This window comes from Lasioglossum baleicum, chromosome 7, assembly GCF_051020765.1.
Source record: "Lasioglossum baleicum chromosome 7, iyLasBale1, whole genome shotgun sequence".
Classification (NCBI taxonomy): domain Eukaryota; kingdom Metazoa; phylum Arthropoda; class Insecta; order Hymenoptera; family Halictidae; genus Lasioglossum; species Lasioglossum baleicum.
In genome coordinates, this window is record NC_134935.1 from 3,637,542 (window position 1) to 3,660,510 (window position 22,969).

The window sequence follows — 22,969 nt, forward strand, 5'->3', positions numbered from 1 at the left end:
CCTTCGCAATTGCGACCAATAACAATTTTTAAAAAATTATTTACACATTAGCTAGTAAACTAATGTCTAACGTCTGAAAAGAAACTCAAGCTGTTGGGTCCAATTTTGAAAAAGTAATTCGTTTTTTTAATGTGTACGAATACTATGTACACCGACTGTACATCATTTGGAACTTTAAAAATCACAAACTCCTTAAAATCCGTTGATTTAACAAGTGCTACATTTTTTATAGTACACGTTTGTAAAATAATATAAGGAATGGATAACATTTTACATTATCAAAACGTCCACCATTTGTTTCAAGAGAATTCATAGGATAATTCCACCTAGATTCGCATTCCGCGCACGAGAATTAATTAAAATCTGGTCATTTTAATTGAAAGTTGAAAATTCGAAGAGAGATGAAATATTTTATGCAATGTGGACTTTTAACATTTGGAATTATCGATAATTCCAATGATTCGGATCCGATACTGCTAAAAATGAAACCTGGTACGAAAGAAATTCATATAAAATTCCTTTCTTTACATAGAATCGCCTCCATTCTGTTTGTGCTACAACCGCCGACTCGCTCCATGCGTACTCTTCCGTTTATATTAACCCCTTGGCCCCTCGATTCAAAGTATTTTCCGTTTCTCCGTCGTTTGTTTTGTTCACCGTTTACTTTCACACTGAAATCTAGATCTCTTTGAGACTCTTATGGGCGTTGCAACACGTGCCAGGTTTACAGGCGGCAGTGGACAGCGGAAACGCGGTCTTCGGCGGCGTCGATTGCTGGCTTTTGCATAAATTGACTGGTACGCAGTATGATTTTTATTTTGCAAGCTTGATCAAGACAGCTCGGAGCACTGTGCTCCTAGGCAGTGATGGGCAAAAAGCGTGTTTCAAAAAACATTCTAATGGCAAATATGTATTTGATAACGTACACTAGTGGAATTAATTCTGGACACTTTTAAATTTTTACTTTTTCGCAGTCATTCAAATTATTTATCATAATATATAATACATATTGTATAATCATTTATATTTTATATTCTAATATGGGCCGGCGCGAGGCAGGTTGAGCGCGTAAGACGGAACTTAGCCTCGCGTTTTGAAAGGCCTCTCAAAAGGTCACGCCGGTCCTGATCCTAATCACTGTTTCCTAATTTTAAAGCGTCGCTTATATAAAAGTCAGTAAAAAGATCATTTACAGCCATACTTTTAATGTACAATAAAAATTACAATTTCGACACGTTTCGAGGCATTCGAAGCCATTTTAGTCGTTATTCACACTTTTAAAAACTTTACTAAGGTCTTATCACATCTGAAAACGCAATGCCTGACTAAAACAATGATGAAACTGTTTGTAAAGACCGTCAAGACCTTCCTGATTGGTGGTTACAATGAACCCATATATCCTGTGATTGCGACGTTCCGTGTTGCCAGTCGCAAAAACAAAAATAACAACACAGTTTAGGTTTTTTTAAATTAAAATTTTAAAACATTTACGAACCAAATCATGTGAACATATTAAGTATAAACATTATAAATTACAATAAAAATATTACGGTATCAATTTAGCATAGCAGGATATACATTTTCTGCACAAATATGAAATAAAGAATATTTTTATTCGAAGTGGTCCAGAATTAATTCCACCAGTGTAGCTCATAATGTTATCAACTTGTACTTTATTTTTGTTCGAATGCAAAATGTATTTAGATATGCTTTGTTACGGATGACGAACAGGTGTTCAATATTACCTCCTAGATAAACGAACAGAACCACCCTAGATAAATCTACATAGCTGTTTAGTTTAGTTTAGGGCCCAAACATACGCACGACCAACTGGTCGTTGACAAAATACGAATGTTCGCTCAAAGGGTACTGACAAGTACCACCTGTCATTGCAGAGCTATATAAGCCCTTGCATTTCTACTCACGTGGGCTAGTACTGTCGTAATCACGAATCGTGTCGTGTCGTGCTGCATCTCGGAAGTCAACTACCAGCGAGATCGGGCTAAAGTTCCCCTTCGAATCAAAGTTTAACTGTATAGATTCCGCGAGTTCGGTGTAAAATCTATTAGGCAGTGATAAGGTTGCTCCAAGACCCCCGCATTGCCAGTGCGTCAACACCGTGCATCCTAGTTTAGGTAATATCTTCTTTCAATTCTTTCTATTCTAAATTCAATCCATTCGCGACAATTACACAATTGTAATACGAATTCTTATATTAAGAATATATTTGTGTTCTTTGATAACTAACGCAAATTCAGTAAACCCATAATTATTGTCGAATATCCTAATCAAGTAATTGAACGTCCCCACACGATACAATCTTACCGCTCGGATTGTATCAATTAAATTATACTAGTTACGAGGCTTACTAATTATCCTAGCGACTCCCTGATTTCGCATCAGGTTCAACGTTCGCGACATTCCGTTTGTCCAAACAGAGATTTATCCAACCTAGTGGCTCCCCAATTTCGCATTGGGTTCGTCCACGAAAACTATACTATCCTAGCGGCTCCCCAATTTCGCATTGGGTTCGTCCGCGTCCTAACAGCTCCCTGATTTCGCATCAGGTTCGTCTGTGCTCTTATCCAACCTCCCAGCGGCTCCCCAATTTCGCATTGGGTTCGTTCACGAAGTTTCGCCTTCCTAGCAACTCCCTGATTTCGCATCAGGTTCGTCTGCGTTTGACTCCATTCCTAGAGGCTCCCTGACTTCGCGTCAGGTTCGTCCTCGTTGTCTATAATCCCAGCGGCTCCCCAATTTCGCATTGGGTTCGTCCGCGTACCTTAACTAACAATTGATATCATATTCCTAGGGTAACAACCCTTCGCCGGCCACTCGTGCTGCTCGCGGCCCTGGCTCGTAACAAAGTTATCACTAACTAATCAAAAAGTTTTGACTAACGACTATGTTGCTATGACTAACATTCAAAAAGACTATTAGTCATTTTTAAATATTAGTTGATTATTGCCCTACTCTGCTGTATAACATGGTCAAATACAAAATGCCACCCTATTCGTCAACTGGTTTATATACTCGATAGAAGTATTCGGTATTGTACACGTATTTCAATTACAGAAAGCGTTCGACGCTGTCCATCACTGCCCCTGGGATTACAACTAGAAAATGTCTCTCTGTTCATGTTTCGCAGGCAGACACATAACAGACATCTCGAGCGCATCGGCGACCGGTCTCTTCGATCCGTTCACGTTGAGCTGGTCCGGCGTCGTGATAAACATGCTGAGAATTCCGACCAACATCTTCCCGGAAGTGGTGGACTGTGCCGGAGATTTTGGCGTCACTCCGAAAGACGTCTTCGGCGTTAAGATCCCGATCGTTTGCTCGGTAAGCTTCATGAATTTAAGAAAATGTATCATAGAAGAAATTCAACGACAGGATAATGTTATTTAAAGTAGATGGCAGATCAGTCCGCTTCGCTGTTTGGTTCCGGATGCATGATGCCTGGCGATTTGAAAATCACGATGGGAACAGGCACGTTCGTGGACGTCAACACGGGAACAAAAGCTCACGCATCGATCACAGGTGATTCATTTTATTACGTATGCGGACGTTCACGTTGGTGACCCTTCCGGAGACATGTGTCGAAACCCGGTACTTGTTTCATCACCGGGTCGCCACTAGGTAGGAGAAACACACGTGGACTGGCTGATGTCTCCTTCACCACCGGGTCGCCACTGTACAGGGTGAGTCACCTGGATCCCATCGAAATCACCGACACGGTTTTCACCTTAGACCATATATACTTATAGACACGGTGCAGATACTTTTGACTGTGGCAAAGATCATTCAGATCATGGTAGAACGTGACGTCACAGTTTCGAAAGATGTACAAGCTATGCTCATCGACAGCGCCTACCAGCTTGGCTTATGAGGGTGAGGGGGGTATACCCGGAAAGAATGGACAGGATAATTTCAAAGAATTTGGCATTTTATCATGAAATAATCATTATATAAAGCATATTTGAGATACAAATGTTTATTCCATATGTTTTATTAAGGCATTACAATGAAGTATGAATTAATATGGTATGGACATGATATTTGGTCCCCTCAGGGTTTCAAATTCATTTACCAATCCTCTCCTTTTTCCACTCTCACCATCGCCTTTTCAGCGGGACCTACTGTTTATGGTGGGTTCCGAACCACCTTTTGCCAACAACACGTGAAAAACACCCTGGGTGGGTCACTTTCCGGTTTTTGACCAGACGGTCACCCATCCTAGTGCCGGTCACGTTCCACGTTGTTTAACTTCGGTGATCTAACGAGAACCGGTGCTTTCAACGGGACTACGGTTGTTGGCAAGTATGAATTAATAATAGTATTATATATTAACTATTTTAGGCATCGATATTTGATTCTGAAGATTAACAACTTTCGCATATTATGCAGGTTACAGAATGTTTTTACATATAAATCGATCACATTTACATTTTAAGGTAGTACTGCTATTTTTACATAATTTAAATTTACCTCACTTGTGATTAGTTATTATTAGACTGCGGATCTTTGTGCATTTATAAAAAAAATTGAGTAGATGAAATTCAAAATTGTTGAAAAATTTTAAAAATTGAAAATGCCAATATATGATTTCTGCTCTATTACAATCATTAAGGGAAGAAATAACATTCACTTTAGTTTCTATTTCTTGCAGTCGATGTAGACAATTTTTATTTTGAATGAACGTTACATAAAAATTACACACTTATTGATTACAAAATAATATTTTGTTGACGCGTCGGCGTCGGTTAGCGTCGGTCTGCCGCATCAGCCATTTTGAAATTATCTTAAGACTTATCTTGTGACGTCACGTTCTACCACGATCTTTGCCACGCTCAACTCTCGGCTTTCCTATACACATACTATACCTATGCCGTGTCTATAAGTATACATATATGGTCTAAGGTTTTCACCGACTCTACTAGGTGACTCACCCTGTATCAGTGTGGCCAGAATGAAGTTGGTTTCAACTTCATTTCCCCCTCCAGGCTCTCCACCTTATCCCCTTCCACTATCCTATTCCACTGTTCAGTACCTATCGTGCACGCGCAACGTGTCTTCCATTCGCGTCACTCTGCCTCACTCTATTCTCGTCGCGCAACGTGTCACATATTACTCTGGTCATCAGAGAGGGGGTACTTGTATTCCCCCCGATTCCTTTTCGATTACCCCTGTCTGGACACACTGCCCTGTATAGTACCCAAAATCGAGCCTAAACGATGGTGAGGGATCGCGTATTACTTCTGATTAGAACTGAGTTCTTGGAGATTATGCAATTAGGCAACCGCCCTAGTGTCTTTCAATTTTTGAGCAAGCACTTTGTTCTTGAATAGGCCCTCTGTTTCAAACAATCTTCGGTTCACGCATTGCTGCCTATCTGGTCTGGTTGTTCCGATTTTGGATACGTACCAATTCGCGAGCGAGGTTCTCTGTGTGTTTATGAATGAAACACCAAAAGTAGCTCGTTGTTGCTTCAGTGTGGACACAGCTTTAGAGCAACGTAAAATAATCTTCCATCCGTGATCTCGGAAAGAGTCTCAGTTTTTGAGTATTTTTTAGAACGAAAGTAAGTAATATGCATAATAGGTCAAAAGATAAATACGTTCGGTCATGTTCAGTACCTCTTTTTATTTATTTTATCGAAGTACGGAATTATATTCAATCAAGTGTATAATTCCTGACTGCAAGTCGCTGCTTTTCAATCACAGTTATGTACTACATTTACAACGAGCCATTACTAAATCGTTAAAGTTAGGGAATACTTGTATTTATAATCGAACGAACTTACGTTAAAATCCAATACACATCAACTTTAACACTTTGATCGCCCACCGTAATTCGGCTAAGTTTCCCGCGGGGCCCAAATCCGACCGTCGGTACACAGAACATAAACACAGCGAAAAGCGAGAATTCATGTTGTATATCCTATATATAAAATCCTATTTTTAATTAACTCGAACAAGAAGAGCGTCACCCATATTTGGGTGACGGGGCCGCCACGGAAGCATACCCGTCACCCAGATATGGGTGACGTGGCGATCAAAGTGTTAAACTCCGTGATTGTGTTTATCAATATTGCGAGAATATAACCAATTTATTTATATACGGAAGTAGCGAATTTATTCGAGATTATGGAGACTGAACTAGCCGACTAACATCTGAACTACAATGACTAAATAAAAAGAATGAATAAAATACGTTGTTTGTTAAATCTCATAAATCAAATTTTGTGAATATAGATCTAAAGAACGAAATATTTGACAAGTTTAAAGTAAATCAATTGATCAATTTATAAAACTGTTGAATTAAAACAGTAATAAAATGCAGAGAATTAGAATTGATAAAACCGTCGAAGTAGAGGGACTATTCATTTTTACTGAAATCTTAATTGTTATTAATACGAGCTAAAAACACTTGCAAATGGAAATCGTACGAAATGGAACAATCTAATATAATATATGTATAATATACAATATGTAGTAACACTATGAAAATCGATATTTACAGTCGTTTTAATGATTTTACAGGTTTATACCCTTTGATCGCATGGCGTATCGAGGACGAATTGGTGTATCTGGTTGAAGGTGCGTCGAACGACACTGGAATACTGATCGAATGGGCGAAGAAAATTGGTAATTTTTCGTTTAACGTTGTCACAAACGTATGCTGGTAAGGTTGCAATTAAATGAAAAGTGTACAGCAGCGTTTCCCAACACTACAGTTTCTCAAAAGTGTTGGCAATTTGATTGTTAAGGGGGGCAGCAATTAGAAAATGGACTCGTCCAGACTTTAACCCTTTCGATCACGAATTATTTATTCCTGGAAAACATCATGGCTTTGCTAAGCAGTTCTTTAAATTAAATTATGACTTTTTTATGTCCTTATGTGAGGACTCCATGGCCGAAAGGGTTAAGTGATAAATTAATCAAATATCCAAATTCAACCAAATATGCAAGAAAACTATTGTTACCGTTTCCATCTTAATATTTAGCTGAATGTAGATTTAATGCCATAAATGAGTTGCTGCTAAAAAAAGAATTCGGCTGGAAATAACACAACGGGGAGACTTGAGACTGAAGCTAACTAAATTGGAACCTAACATAAAATCTCTTTACGGCAAGCCTCAAGCGCAAAGATCTCATTAAATGTAAATAATAAATAATTACTAATAATTAAAATAATATAGAAAAATCTTTCATTAAAATTATTTCGTACTTGAATTTCAGTTCTCCATTATACATATGTTTTGAAAATTTACTTTCTGCGTTTGCTCAACAATTTCGTAGCGAGTTCTTCCTAAAACCTATCATTTTAGTTTCTTCAGTGATCAATTCAACTTTTGAATATTAAAAATTATGTATATGTTACATAGGGAGCATAGAAATTTTAGGAAGGTTGGGAAACACTGGTATACAGGGTGTTCAGCAACAAATGAAACTTTTATAGGCGATTTTTCATGACGGTATGAAACGAAAATTAAGAGTAAAATATTACCGATTACGATCTGCGGTGAGCGTGTGCCTCTATTGAAGCATCAAAAAGATTATTCATCTTTGATAACTAAAAGATGAAACCTACACCGCAATTCCTTTAATTGTTAATTTTCTCTACTTACATACGTTTACAGACTCAATTTAAAATATTGTTTTCTTCTCTCTTTTTTGTCTTTTCGTCGTAGTAAATTAAACTTCATTGACTTTCCGTTCGACATTGTATACCAAAACACTCTGAACAGGGAATACAGTGTTCCCGCGATTAATGTGACTTTCGGGTATGCGGATGATGTGACTTTTTTAATCCCACTACTAGGGGTTTCCCCCTTGGTCGGCCGATTGCGCTACAGAGAAATTAAGGTATAAAGGTGTTTCAATTGGGGTTTTATGATACTCGATGTATCATTCTCAGGAATAGAATAGCATTAGTACTATACAACAATTTCCCGCTTAGCACCGTTGTTTACCCAGGATCGTCGTTTACGCTTAGAAGAGTTATCCAAGACATCTATGTTCGGCACGCACGCGCGCGCACACACACACACACACACACACACACATAAAAGAACGTAGTACCATTTCGTTTCCTGAGACTCGATACCACCGAGGTTCTCACAACAATCACGGGAACACTGTAATTGATTAAAACTTAAATGAACCATTTATATTCTGCGCTATTCTTTCAAAAAATTTATTCTTACTAGGAGCGTGCGGGTAGTACCCGAAATGTTAAAATGCAAAATTAGATTGTAAGGTAGTGAAGAAGCATTATATTCACGTTACTAGAAATTTTTGGAATCCTCAGACTTAAGCGGACATTACGCTTTCTCGGTCGAAAATTTTAATAATATTTGTGGAACTGATAAAGTAATGAAAAAACATTTTTTGAGTCTGCAATTTTTTTGACATATATTTTAAGTCTTCAAATACAAGAAAAATTTTTTATAAAATTTTTAAATAATTTTTTCTTGTATTTGAAGACTATATGGATATATGCCAAAAAAATTGCAGACTCAAAAAATGTTTTTTCATTACTTTATTAGACCCATAGAAATTATTAAAATTTTCGACCGAGAAAGTGTAATGTCCCCTTAACTCCATCCGACTGAAACTTGGAGTATCCAAATATTGCAAACTTTCGGGTCCACGCACACCCCTAATTCCTATGTTTGTTCTTCAAATAAATGGTACTTCTGTTCTTTTAATTCCACATCTTTAGAGACTTCTATGTAATTGTACTCTATTATAAATTGGCGATCTATTACAATTTTTCGGAAACTTTTGCAAATTGAAAGTTCTGCAGTCTAATTATGAAAGAACAACGTAAGATCAAAGTAGCACAAGCTAATCTGCAGGCCGTCCGAATTTTTTAAAGGTGCAGTTTGTTTCAGGTATTATCAACAACCCCGATGAAACCTCTTATTTAGCAAGTGGTTTGGACGATACCGACGGAGTATACTTCGTACCTGCGTTCAGCGGATTGCAAGTAGGTTCTTCGGGATATTGTTAGGCGCTGCAGAATCCATTAGCTGATTCGGTTAGTTTTAAGGGATTTAAAAAAAAATGAATATTTTAAAAGGCCATTTTCAATTGCATTTTATTCAAAATGTTCTCCTTTGCTGGTTATAACTTCTTTGTTGTTGTCTATAGTGATATCTATGTTGAAAACAGTAAAATCTAGACGTGTGCGGGACGGGAACGGGAACGATCTTCGGGATCGAGACGGGATCTTGAAACTTTGGGGTTTCCCGAAAATGTTCGGGATTTCTTAAAATGCTGGGATTCGAAAACGTGTCTTGTTTTCTTGAATATGACACCATAGTGTTAGATTTATCTAAATAAAACATCAAGTTTTATTTAACTTATTAATTTATAACTAGACAGCGGATGTTTATGCAAATGCATATTTTTATAGAAAGTAGGTAAAGTTATGGGACCTGGACAGAAATTTACATTGTCTGTAGAGGATTTTGAAAGTATAGTTTGTAATAAATAACCATTAACATTATGTTTACTGTTTTTGCGATGGCAACTGTACGCGTGACTTCTCTTTACACGATATTTCGAAAAACGAACTTACATAGAAGACTCTTGCAGCATAGATAAAGACTAAAAAACAATATTAAAAGATTCCGTACAGTATCAGAAATCCCGAAAAAATTCACGGGAAACCTGAACACCCCCGGGAATCCCGAAAAAAATCACGGGAAACCCGAACATTTTCGGGATCCCGTCCCGACATGATGCAAGTCTTCCCATCCCGTTCCCAGCATCGGGATTCGGGAATTCACAGGTTCCCGCATACCTCTAGTAAAAACTAATTCCACGTTTTTTATTTTTATAATCAAAGCCACCGCTTTTTTGAGTCGCCAAAACCAGATCACGCATGTTTTGAGCGATGAAGTGGATACAGAATTTTCTGAGATGTAAGGGTTGGTGTCGCGCCACGGTGAAGCAGTGAACAAACGAAGGAAGTAGAAATTGATTTAATTAGAACTCACTCTTATTCGGTCGTAAATGCATTTACTTCTGCGAAATGTGTGTCACTGGGCCAATTTATAGCAATCACGTGTTTCGGGTTTCCTGCAGATTGGTGCGTAGAGTCGACAGGTACCTGTTTGAAAAAAAGTTTACTCTTTTACCCAGCAAAAGGTAGAAATGTCAAGTAATTGCCATGAACTCTAGTCTCACAGCAGTCCCTCTTGTGTCCTATTTTTTGTCTGACAACCCGGTCGGTCCACATTCGTAATGCCCTCCCTAAACTCTTCAGAAAAATCTTGGATAAAATCAGTGTCGTTCTAACCGCGGTAGAGAACGTCTCTAAAGACGTGTCAAAGTTGTGCAGTTAGTTGACCTGACCGTACTTGTCCCTCAGCTTTCGGCAGTGTCGTATACCTGAAGTCAGGTGTGCAGTTTGTCTCCGAATGGCCCAGTGACGCACATTTCGAAGCAGCAAGTGCATTTACGGCTGAATGAGCGAGTTCTAATTAAATAAATTTCTGCTCCTCCTCTTGTTCACTGCTTCGCCGCAGCGCGACACCAACGCTGCGTTCAGTAAAACCTGCCACCGAGCTGGGCTCTCCTCGTCATCACGCGTCGAGACCGCGCTCCGATTAGTCCGTGGTTTTTCGTTAATAACTCCTTAACATAGCCAAGGCGGACATTTTTTCAAATAAAAATGTCGCTTCAAATAACCTCAGAAATTGCCCCTCTCGAGGAACTCGAATATTTTTGGGACACCGTAGAGTAAAGTTTTCCTTGCGTAACCAGAAATTTTTGCGTCTCTCCTATAATTTCTTGCCTTATTGCTATGTTATCCAGTAGATTTGGACGAAAAGATGCGAGAAATCCAAGTTTCGATCCTGGAGGATGAATGGTTCAAAAGTTGAGCAATTTACAGTATTTTTGACAGGCTAACGCCGCCATGTTGTGTGTAGTGACGGTCCCGCGCTGCTTACCGAGCGGAGCCGTTAGGTAAGCGGCACAACATAATGACACTAAAACACTTATAACTTTTAAACCATTGATCCTCCAGGACCGAAACTTGGATTTATCGCCTCTTCTCGTCCAAATCTACTAGATAACATAGGGAAAAGGCAAAAATGAATAAGGGAAAGGCAAACATTTCTGGTTACGTAAGGAAAATAGCAGCCAAACCTTGTATTATGTAATAAAGTCAGGGCTACGATAAAGCATTGGCTGTTATAGATCGAAATAGAGTTGTACGATAGAGGAAATACTGCGTGGGTGGAATGTAGAGAAGATAGGATAGGAAGCCCTTGAAACTAGCCGGACCACCTAATAAGTGCGGGCCACCTAACATGTATAGTGTTGCGTCAAATAATCTATCGTGCCCCACAGGCCCCCATAAACGATTACGCCGCGGCTACCGGATTCATCGGAATAAAACAAACTACTGAGAAAAGTCACATCGTTCGCTCGCTGTTAGAAAGTATCGTCTACAGAATATTGCTGCTTTACGAGTCTCTCTGCAACGAAACTGCTTTCTCGTATCAAAGAATACGGTAAGAATATACCCACTGTCGGTCTTTATACGAGCCCGCGTTTTTTTTTTTTTTTTGTAGAACCGGTCGATGCAAAAAGGAATCCAATTTAAATTCAATAGCAAATAGTAAATAGAAGCAGTAACATCAGAAGCGTCAAACCGCCAAATCGATTCGTTTCTACGGTCCCTTTTTTAGAAGTGGAGATACATTTATAGAGCAAAGTTACCTTAATGTACACTCTGTACGTTACGAAAAGACTTCAGCTCCTTTTTCCTTTGAACAGATATTGTAAAATCGATCGCTATCAATTGCAAGAAACCGGAATTATTTATTTATTTATTGTTGCTTTAAATCGAGTGGTTTATTTAGCAAGTAAAATATTGTTAGGGTGTTAAATTGTTTCTAAATTTTTACCTGGGTAACCAGAAATGTTTGCCTTTCTTCTATGGAATCCAGTAGATTTGGACCAGAAAATGCCAAAAATCCAAGTTTCCATCCTAAGAGATTAGTGGTTCAAAAGTTATGAGGGTAAAACTTACGTTTAGGGGAGGCAGCTCGGATGACCTTGACCTTATACCATATGTTATCGAGGACAACATTCTGAACAACTTTTGTCATCACAACTACCCGGCGCTCGCTCTTAGTTTTCGAGATATTTGCGAAAAACTATTGCAAATAATGTATTGAATTTTACGTGTTCTTGCATGCTCCGTGGCAACGTGAGCCTGTTCCGGGGCGGCATCTGTTTATTTTCTGTTTATAAACACATTGTGGGGATTAGAACAGAGTGTCACTCTATATAGGGTGAGCTTTCAATTGTGAAAGACCTTCTCGCATGCGTTGTCGGGCCGGCCTTCTCCGCCCCCCGACCACCTAACCCTAACTAATTCTGATCGTATAATTTTTGCATTCTATATAGCTTTCATACAGAATTTGAACCAGCTAAGGGAAAATCATGCAATCAGAATTAGTTAGGGTTAGGTGGCGGGGGAGGCGGAGAGGAGCCCGACCACGCATACGAAATTGTGAATATTTCGAAAAGTATCTATCTCAAAATGAGAATTTTATTCAGCATTTAAATGGTGTAATGGATACATAGAATTCATTATTTCGAAAAAATCATCAATGCGTTTATATAAATTGTACGTTCTTTTAGATAAAAATTCGGCAATATAATTAGTATAATGAAGCGAGGAATGCTGGCTCTCAGATCTCTCCACAATCTTTCAATATTTTGTGTATGAACTCCAGTTTGAGGATCAACAATAATTTTCATTCGCTAGATCATTATACAGGGTGTCCCAGACCAAGTGTAAGTCCCGGAAATGGGAGGTTCCTTGGGTCATTTGAAGCGACATTTTCCTTTGCAAAAATGGCGTCCGCGGCTTTGTTTGGCAGTTATTAACGAAAAACACGGACCAATCAGAGCGCGCCCTGGGCCGCCGCACTCGCATCAGAGCGTTGGCGATACGCCGTGACATCGCGCGGCGGCCCAGGGCGCGCTCTGATTGGTCCGTATTTTTCGTTAATAACTCCTAAACAAAGCCGCGGACATCATTTTTGCAAAGGAAAATGTCGCTTCAAATGACCCAAGGAACCTCCCATTTCCGGGACTTACACTTGGTCTGGGACACCCTGTATGCACGCCAATTATAATCCGTATGAATGATTGAACTTGCAACAATATCTTTACGAACCACTTTTTTCTCACATAAAAAGTTGCCACAAGGAATCGAAATTGTATGTCAAATTTATAAATTCATGGAGATGCATATTGAAATAATTCAAAAACTCGCAAGACTTGCAACTAACGTACCGATGTATACACTGATCGCTACTGGATCGCACATGGGTCACATTCATATATATGGGTTCTTCTATGTTTATTTACCTAAGGCAGGCATGGGCAGAAATAGCGCGCGGGCTAGGAAATCTCAAGGAATACCTGTGGAATACCCCCACTTCTCCCGGCCGCGCGTCTCGCTCCCCGTGGCGGCCCAAGTGCTCGGCGCAACTACGGCCGACAAGGGGATTGAGACGCGCGGCCGGGAGAAGTGGGGGTATTCCTTGAGAATCACTAGCACGCGTGCTATTTCTGCCCATGCCTGATCTAAGGTGTAGCTCATTCGAAACTATGGCAGCCTTATGTTGCCACGGACCGTGGAAGAATACGTAAAATTTAATACAGTATTAGCAATAGTTTTTCGCAAATATCTCGAAAACTAAGAGCGAGCCCCGGGTAGTTGTAATGACAAAAGTTGTTCAGAATCTTGCCCTCGACAACATATGTCAAGGTCAAGGTCATCGGAGCTGCCTCCCCTAAACGTAAGTTTTACCAAATTCAAGAACATAGTAACATTGTTTTTAATGTAACAAAGTTATTTTGCATAAAGATTCGCAGTCCAGGTGTGACTGTTTAAAGTAGATCGATTTTCAGTGCTTTTGACAGGTAAGGGTGCCGGATTGAGAAATTTGGTGACAATTTTACTATAATAACTCTTGAACCATAAGAGATATCTCTCTCTCTCTCTCTCTCTCTCAACTCTTAATTCATTAAAAAATTATTCCTATCCAATGATAATTATCGTAATAAATATAATATTTTTGTAATCATTTCTTAATTAATTGTTTGAATAATATTGACTTAAAGTAAAACTTAAAAGTGTGTATTTGTTACTTATTTAGTGGTTTTCCAGATAAATTAAATTATCGATGTCTTTGGTTATAAATTTCTCTATACAGGGTGTCTCAGCTGAAGGAGAGGTCACCTAAATATCTCCTTTATTTTTAATGGCACAAAAAATATTTATGGCATAATTTACAGTTCACTTAAAAAAGTGAACTTGACTTTAAAATGACCTCCAACACGTCAAATAAAATATTAAAAAATGCACCTTTCTATAGAGCTTTGAAAACCATACAAGTTTCATTGGAAGTATTTTTTTCTAAATATACGATGGATAAAAAGATATCCCGTGTAACAGAAATTTTGGGACACCTTGTATATGTATAATATTGGGTTGGGGAGAAAGTTTCTTCGTATTTTAATGCAGAAATGCATCAAGTTTTTTCCATATTTTAAATGAAGCTTATTAAATTAAGTATGTGCCGTTTTGATCGACCACCTTTCGCCATTTTTGAGGTAAAACCATAATCCCGTCACTGTAGAACTTCTGTGATTTCTGGGCGAAAAACTGCGACACGTGATTTTCACAGGCCTCTTTTGAAGTCAACTTCACTCCATCAAGAAAGTTCTGTGGATGCATCGAAACTTCCTAGCCACCCGTCAAGAATGTCGACCCATTAAATTTTTCAAATTAAATGGTTTAGAACTGTTTTGTGGTCGACGTTTAGTTCCTTATCGATATCACGACTGCTAATGTGCCGACCTTGCTCAACTGTTTGCATGATTTCATCGACTTTTTCAGTGACTGGTCGACCAGAACGAGGTGTATCTTTGACATTAAAATTTCCAGATTCAAACGCTTGAACCAACTTTGTGCCACACGTATTGCTACTGTATCACGTCCATAAACATCGCAAATGTTTTTAGCAGTCGAATCCTTTCCTTTTTTGTAATAAAATTTCAAAATATGTCGAATTTCTTCTTTATTTTCACTCATTTTCAAGACGTAATAACTTTTGGCTAAATAAACAAATATCACAATTTCTTGTTGATGCGAAGAAACTTTTCCCCAACCCAATATACATATGTATGTATATAACAAAGAATAATATTTATAATGAAGAATAATATTTATTATTCATTATTATTATTTTATACACTTCATTATTCTTAATATTATGAATATTTGCTTGCAATGTTCCGCACTTCGCATGGATTTTTGTATACAGGATGGTTCACCAGATATTATCACCTCGATTTTCATTATTATTATTCGTAGCGAAAAATGTTTATATAAGGCTGAATGGTTTCGAGAGATGCATACTTTGGTGTTGCGAATTTATTTGTAGGCAGACGCGTAGAAGAGATATGGAGGTCATCGGTATTTTTTAAATGGGATCGTACGTTTTTTCCTGCACGAATCGATGAAGCTTCATATTCTATACAAAAAGGTAACCTATTAATATTGAAAAACCATTAGTTGAGGAGATATTCTAATTTTAGTGTTATTATGAAACCACGACTCTCTTAATAGTGTTATAATGACTTTATTCACAGGAAAGGTTCAATGTGGCAACCGTTCATATCACGACATTTTCTGAATCGAGAAAGTAATGGTTGTTATAAATTATGTAATAAAACTGGTGGTACGTGATTGCATTCAGTGATGATACGATCTTTCATATCAGCAACTGTAGTTCGGGGCCTCAGCGTATACTTTATTGTTCAAGTGACCCCATAAGAAAAAGTCGAGGGGTGCTTAAATCAGGTGATCTTGCTGAAAAATGAGAAAATGGGACCACCTTGTCCTATCCAACGATCCAGAAGTATTTGATTAAATGCATTTCTTGTTATTCTCTCATAATGTGCACAGTTGTGCAGAATTACAATTTAATTACACCAGGAATTATAATTACAAAGTAATTGAATTACATTGTAAGTAATTCAGTCATATTGTAATTTATAATTCAGATCTTCATTCAATAATTACAATGTAATTCGTAACTGCAATTGAAGTACAATGATAAAATACTTTGTAATTAAATTGTAATATAATTCATAATTGCAATTGGAGTACAATTATAAAATACTTTGTAATTAAATTGTAATGTATAATTCGCGTAATTGCAATTGAAGTACAATTATAAAATACTTTGTAATTAAATTGTAATGTAATTCGTAACTGCAATTGGAGTACAATTATATAATAAAATACTTTGTAATTAAATTGTAATGTAATTCGTAACTGCAATTGGAGTACAATTATAAAATACTTTGTAATTAAATTGTAATGTAATTCGCAACTGCAATTGGAGTACAATTATAAAATAGCGTTACGTATTACGAACGAGGACGAGGAATAGAAACTACGCCGCATAGACAGCAAACATGAAAGAAAAATATGTCGCACTTCTTCAAAGTTCTGGGCTATAGTTTGGAGAGCTGTATGTTTTAACCGACTTCGAAAAAGGAGGAGGTTACTCAATTCGATCTGTATGTGCCTTTTTTTTCGCTTTTAATTATATTGTATTTCAATTACACATCTGATCAAAATACTTAGTAATTGAATTAATTGAAAGGTTTGACTTATGTAATTCAGTTACGACCGTAGTTGAATGACTAATATAATTGAAATACAATGTAATCCAATTGTGTAATTGAATTACAATGTAATTGAATTAGCACAACTCTGTGTGCAGAACAACCATCCTGTTGGAGCCGCATTGTTTATCGAATATGCAATGACAAATCATATAAAAATGGCCATAAGGTATCTGAATTCGTAACATTATCAAAAGATATAATAGAGTTCTTCTTGATCGTACTTTTGGAGTATAAGGAGATAATGTTATCTCCTTATTATCAAGAGAGTTGTGATTTCGTAACAACACTACAAATAAAATTTCTCCTTAACTAATGGCTTTTTTGATTGGTGCAGGAAGAAAACATACGATCCCATTTAAAAAAATACTGATGAGCTTCATATCTCTTCTACGCGTCCACCTACAAAAAAACTTACAACACCAAAGTATGCATCTCTTGAAACCGTTCAATCTTATACAGGGTGTCCCGAATTTAAATGGCAAAACTTCAGGAGCGTGTAGGGGACCGAAAAACCAAGACAAACGTCTTTTAGAGATTTGCTCGTTTTTGCTTCGTTTTGGAGAAAATCGCAAAAAAAGAAACAAAACAAGTTTTCATTTTTGTACTTATTTATTTACATTTTATTTACGTTGGCATCTATTTAATGTAGATATTGTTCAAAATGTTGCCCTCTTGCAGCAATGCAAGCATTACATCTAGCACTGACTTGATAAATTGCAGCTAAACATTGTTCTGGTGATATTTGGTGCACTGCATCTATGATTCGGTCTCTTAATTGCTCTCTTGAATTGATTGGCACCGAATAAACTTTCATAGATGCAGTGTGCATCAAATATCACCAGAACAATGTTTAGCTGCAATTTATCAAGTCAGTGCTAGATGTAATGCTTGCATTGCTGCACGAGGGCAACATTTTGAACAATATCTATATTAAATAGATGATAACGTAAATAAAATGTAAATAAATGAGTACAAAAATGAAAACTTGTTTTGTTTCTTTTTTGTGATTTTCTCCAAAACTCTAAAAGACTTTTTGTCTTAGTTTTTTGGTCTTCTACACGCTCCTGAAGTTTTGCCATTTAATTCGAGACACCCTGTATAAAGATTCTTTGCTGCGAATAATAATGACGAGAATCGAGGTGGTAATATCTGGTGAATCATCCTGTATACGTGTACGGTTGTGCAAAAGTTTTTTACGTTTACAAAATATTGTATTCACAAGTCTCAGAAAACTTGTTCTGCTGGACTTTCGTCGGATAGGAGATGTCTTATATATATATATATATGACACGAGTGAGAGTGTTATTGCATTCTTTTTGCAGCGTCGACGGCGGGGTATCCAAAAATAATTTTGTGCTGCAGTTACTGGCGGATCTGACGGGTCTCGACGTGGAAAGAGCAACCAGCACGGAAATGTCTATTCTGGGAGTAACATTTCTCGCCGGCTTACAATGTGGTATAGAAATCGCTTGACTTCGTTTCAATGTTCAATGTCATTATACGGGCGGACGAACGAATAATACACGTTATAATAGTTGCGCATAATTTTGCATTTCCATGCGGCTGCCTAGAAAATACATACATACGTACTTCATAACTGGTGGAGCCGGTTCTTTCCTCGATTGACACTAGCCGCTGCTCCGGAGACCTTTAACTTCGGGTTTTGCAGCTGGTGTTACTCGAAGCCTCCATTCTTTTACTCGGATGACCGAACGTATTTTTCCAGGGGTCTGGAAGGACAGAGAAGAGACGTTAAAGCTGCGTAAAACGGGAACGGTGTTCAAGCCGAACAAAGAGAACTATTTGCGGTACCAATCGATTGTTGCTCAATGGCGACGAGCCGTCGAAAGGCTCAGCCAGTGGTATTAACACTAGAACTACCAACAGTTTAAACGAAGCTATTTCTATACCAAAACCAGTCAAAATGATTGGTCTTTAAAAAATACGTAATGATAGAATATTTTTATATTTATTCATTTCTTACTATCTTACAATAGAAATACGGAGCCAGCGCAGCGGTAGAATCTTGTTTTATTTTTTCACTACTAGCTCCTTCTGCGGCAATTTCAATTTCATGATCTTGTATACTTCCATTATCATCTCCAGAACTTTAAGCCACAGAAGCACGTCTTCTTTTACATAAATTCCAAATATTTTCTAATTCACTTTCCGAGGACTCCTGAACATTTTCTTCGTCTACAGGTTTTGCACTCCAAATTCACCCGTTTGTAAATCAATTTCACCCTTTTGCAAGACAAATACACCCTTCTGCAAATCAATTTCAACCTCTTATAGGATTTGCACTCTAAATTCACCCCTCACAAATCAATTCCAACCTTTTGGAAGTCAAATACTCCCTTTTACAAATCAATTTCTCCCTTTTGCAAATCAATTTTAACCTTTCACAAGTTTTGCACTCTAAATTCACCCCTTTGCAAATCAATTTCAACCTTTTACAGGTTTTGCACTCTAAATTTACCCTTATACAAATCAATTTCACCCTTCTGTAAATGAAGTATTTTTGAGTAAGTTTCTGTAAAAAAATCAAATCAAATTTAAATGAATTCTTAAGAAATTAAAAATTTTATGTATCGCAAAGATGTACATCAAATACTTACTTAAAAGTACTCACCACTTCATTGAATTTGTAACGTATGAACACTGTGTGTAGATATGTGCAGTGGATAACAAAAGTAAGTTAATGCTCATATTTTCAATAATGAAATCACGATAACAGTAATATTTATTCACATGTAAACATAGACAAGTTGATTACATATTTAATGGTAATGTTGAAAACAAAATTTATTACGATTATCACAGTGATCTGAAGTTTTATCAAGATATTGATCTTTCTATACTAAATATACAAAATTTGGTGTGACAGAAGTAAGTTAAAGTATCGTGTTTTAATGACACTGTCCAACACCAAATTTGTTTCACAATTACATTGTGATGGTGCTTCTTCCGAATCTGTCTTTAATTTTTCTCCTAGACGCCTAGACGCACAGTTTTTGAGAAACATGGTTTTGAAAAAAAACAAATATTGTGATGTTATTATAAAAGATATTGAATTGTTCGTTGCAGCAAAATATTCTGTAGACTTTCCCGAATATAGTGATATCCAATATTAATACATTATGAATGTTTAAACATGTTGAAACAATCATTAAAGGCGGAGAGACGCCACTTTTGCACCAATTTTTGAGGATATTTTTGAATTTATCTCAAAAAATAAGGGTTCAGCGAAAAATCGAACTATACCACGCGATAGAGCAGACTTTTATCTTGAGAAATCACCCGTTGAAGTTTGCAACGTCGACGTTTTTTCTCGAAACAGAAAGCAAAATATCTTCGCCCGGCACAAATTGCCGTCAGTGGCGCTCACCACTAGCGCGATCACAAAATAAATTGGCCAACTCATGCCGGGGTGAAATTGATTACAAACAGGTGAAATTGATTTACGTAAGGTTATGAATTTCACTTGCAAAAGGGTGAATTTGCAGTGCAAAACCTATATAATCTCATTATCACTATAAAGTTCAATTTCATTTTCTTCTGATTCACTTTCTCATGCTCATACAATACGCCATCCTCGATATCAGAGCATTCCACTGGTATATTGTTCACTTTTTGTAGCAATTTAGAGATTTTCAATCATTTTACCATTTTTAGAAAAATGACCGCGTGAAACAACATCGATGACAGAGTTGGGCAAAAATTTAATCAACGATTGACGAATAAATTTCTACCTCAATTGTTAATCACAATTAAATTCTCCTCCAATCAATTCGCAAAAAAATTTTCCAGTTTAGTCGTTCACACACACACATTGTGGTTAACGATTAAATACTTATTAATCGTTAATTGTGAATAACGATTAAATACTTATTAATCGTTAATTGTGAATAACGATTAAATACCTATTAATCGTTAATTGTGAATAACGATTAAATTTCTACTTTAGTCGTTAATTGCGATCAAATTACATTCCTTTCAATCGTAATCGTCAATCGGATAATTGATTAATGATTAACTGCTGAAATTTCAAAATAAAATACGGAATCAAAACTATATGAATACTGAAAAAAATGTAAACTGTGTTTAGAGTTTAAATGTATTGTCATTTGGTCTATACTAATACAAACTCTGTTTACGTGCTTTTATGTTTTTTTTTCGATGCCTTTTTTAATTAACGATTGACGATTAAATCCATCAATCGATTGAATCAGTCTCCGACTTTTCGATGATTTGTTTTTTTAATCAACGATTGACGATTCATCAATCATTAACCGATTGAATCAACCGTCGATTTTTCAATGATTGCCTTTTTAAATCGTACACATTTATCAATCAATCTTGATTAACATTTTAATCGATTAATGCCCAACGCTGATCGATTTATGTTATGCATTTATGACAAAAATGAGTAGATATAATTTAAAACATTAGAAGAATTTAAAAATACGATCATATTATTTTCAACGTATTAAACATATTTAAAAAAGCATTAAATTTATATTGCATTCCAGTTTGTTGGAATTCATGTAGAAAATTTTCATTTCGCATAATCATCCGCTGTCTACTAATAAACTATTTCGGGGGTTCGGTAAACAGATTATAGGATACTTTTCCAGTGAAAATGACTGGTATTTCTATAAGTAGCCACGATACAAAAGTATTTTCATTCTGAATAAATTAAACAGAAGTAAAATTCATTATATTACACCCTTCAATTATCGTTGCAAAAGTCGTCCACGTCATTGCGGGAAAAAATGGGGTATTTCGATGAGAGCTACAACTTTTATTTGAAGTATTTTTCAAAATTACCATTATTTACAGAAATAAATGGAAAAATCTATGATTTTAATGGTTTTTTCATGATTTCCGCTATGAAAATAACATTTGCGCCAATTTTCACTATCACATTCGTAATCAGCACGTAAAAATACGTAAGAATCCAAAGTATAAAAAAAATCGGAGGTATGGGCTTTTCGGAAGTTTATCCAAAATATGTAACATAAAGTAAGAATTTTTAGAATGAATTTATTTTTAAAATGATTTGTACACAACCAGTCATTTTGTCTGGTGTGGTAGTAGTTCTAGTGTTAAATACAGAAGAAGAAAACACACTAGATAAAAAAACAAATGGAACACGTTGTCCTCGCTAAATGAGGATACGATATGGTGATCAATAACAGTGATTTTTATACAATCTTTCTGACTCCTTGTAAATAAAAACGGTTCATTTATAAAAAAAAGAAAAGATGTCTGTGTGAGCATTATCATTGATGTATACCTTATACATATGTACATATTCATTGTTCATACGGAACCGGTCGAGCCAAGGTAAAAAACGGAACTTCTCAGCGAATAATCAAGCCAACAATTGATGCGTATAAGAAAATTGCATTTGGCTTTCTCCGTAATACGACGCTTTCCACCTTTCATCGAAACTTTTCATTTTTCCGCGTAGCGACCGCCAAGGACTTTGCGTAACATACAATTTCAGAATTTTTTCTGCTTCGATCGTGGATGTTATAGAAATGTTTCTTGCGTAAGGAAATGCCGCTCTCTTAAATGCAACGTTGGGTGTGATTTTTTTAGCGTTATAAGCGCTTAAACTTTAAATTTTTTAAAATTTCTATTGAACGCAATTGCGAAGAAGAAAGTAAAGGTCACAACTTTTTAATTTTTTTAAATTTAGTCGGTGCAAGTAATGAAAATCGAAACGTCAAAAAAAGGGTGTAATTTGATCATCCGCTGCACATGCAATAAAAAACATAAATCAAATTTTCAAATTAAATTATGTCTAAAAACATTACACTACAGCTTTCCAATATCGCATAAGCACGTTTAAACTCCAAATTCCAACCTCCAAACTCTAAACTTTAAACACTAAAAACTCTAAACTTTATACTTTATACTTTAAACTTGAAACTGTAAACTTTGAACGTGCTTATGCGATATTGGAACGCTATAGTGTAATGTTTGTAAACTCAATTTCATTTAAAAATTTTATTTCCATTGTTTATTGCATATGCAGCGGATGTCCAAATTACTCTGTCCAACATATTTCAACTTTTTTTGACGTTTCGGCTTTCACGATTTGCACCTTCTACATTTTCATTACAGACACAGATAAAAAGTTGTGACCTTTACTTTTTTCTCCGCAATTGCGATCAATAGCAATTGAAAAAAAATTGTCGTATTAAAAATACACT

The 22,969-nt window shown here is 36.6% G+C and overlaps 1 protein-coding gene across 5 annotated transcripts in view; it reads left to right on the forward strand.

The window, feature by feature from the left end:
* The window catches only part of LOC143210672 (glycerol kinase 5), a 66,164-nt gene extending 47,155 nt beyond the window's left edge, over positions 1 to 19,009 (forward strand). For 2 of the 5 annotated variants that reach the window (XM_076427751.1, XM_076427749.1), the window contains exons 5-12: positions 683 to 797; positions 3,149 to 3,342; positions 3,414 to 3,540; positions 6,543 to 6,647; positions 8,900 to 8,994; positions 11,370 to 11,533; positions 18,068 to 18,201; positions 18,472 to 19,009. In XM_076427751.1, the coding sequence (XP_076283866.1) occupies positions 683 to 797; positions 3,149 to 3,342; positions 3,414 to 3,540; positions 6,543 to 6,647; positions 8,900 to 8,994; positions 11,370 to 11,533; positions 18,068 to 18,201; positions 18,472 to 18,614 (1,077 nt within the window). In that variant the 3' untranslated portion in view covers positions 18,615 to 19,009. The other 3 variants (XR_013009315.1, XR_013009314.1, XM_076427750.1) reach the window with 3 other exon arrangements.
* The last annotated feature ends 3,960 nt before the right edge of the window (positions 19,010 to 22,969 follow it).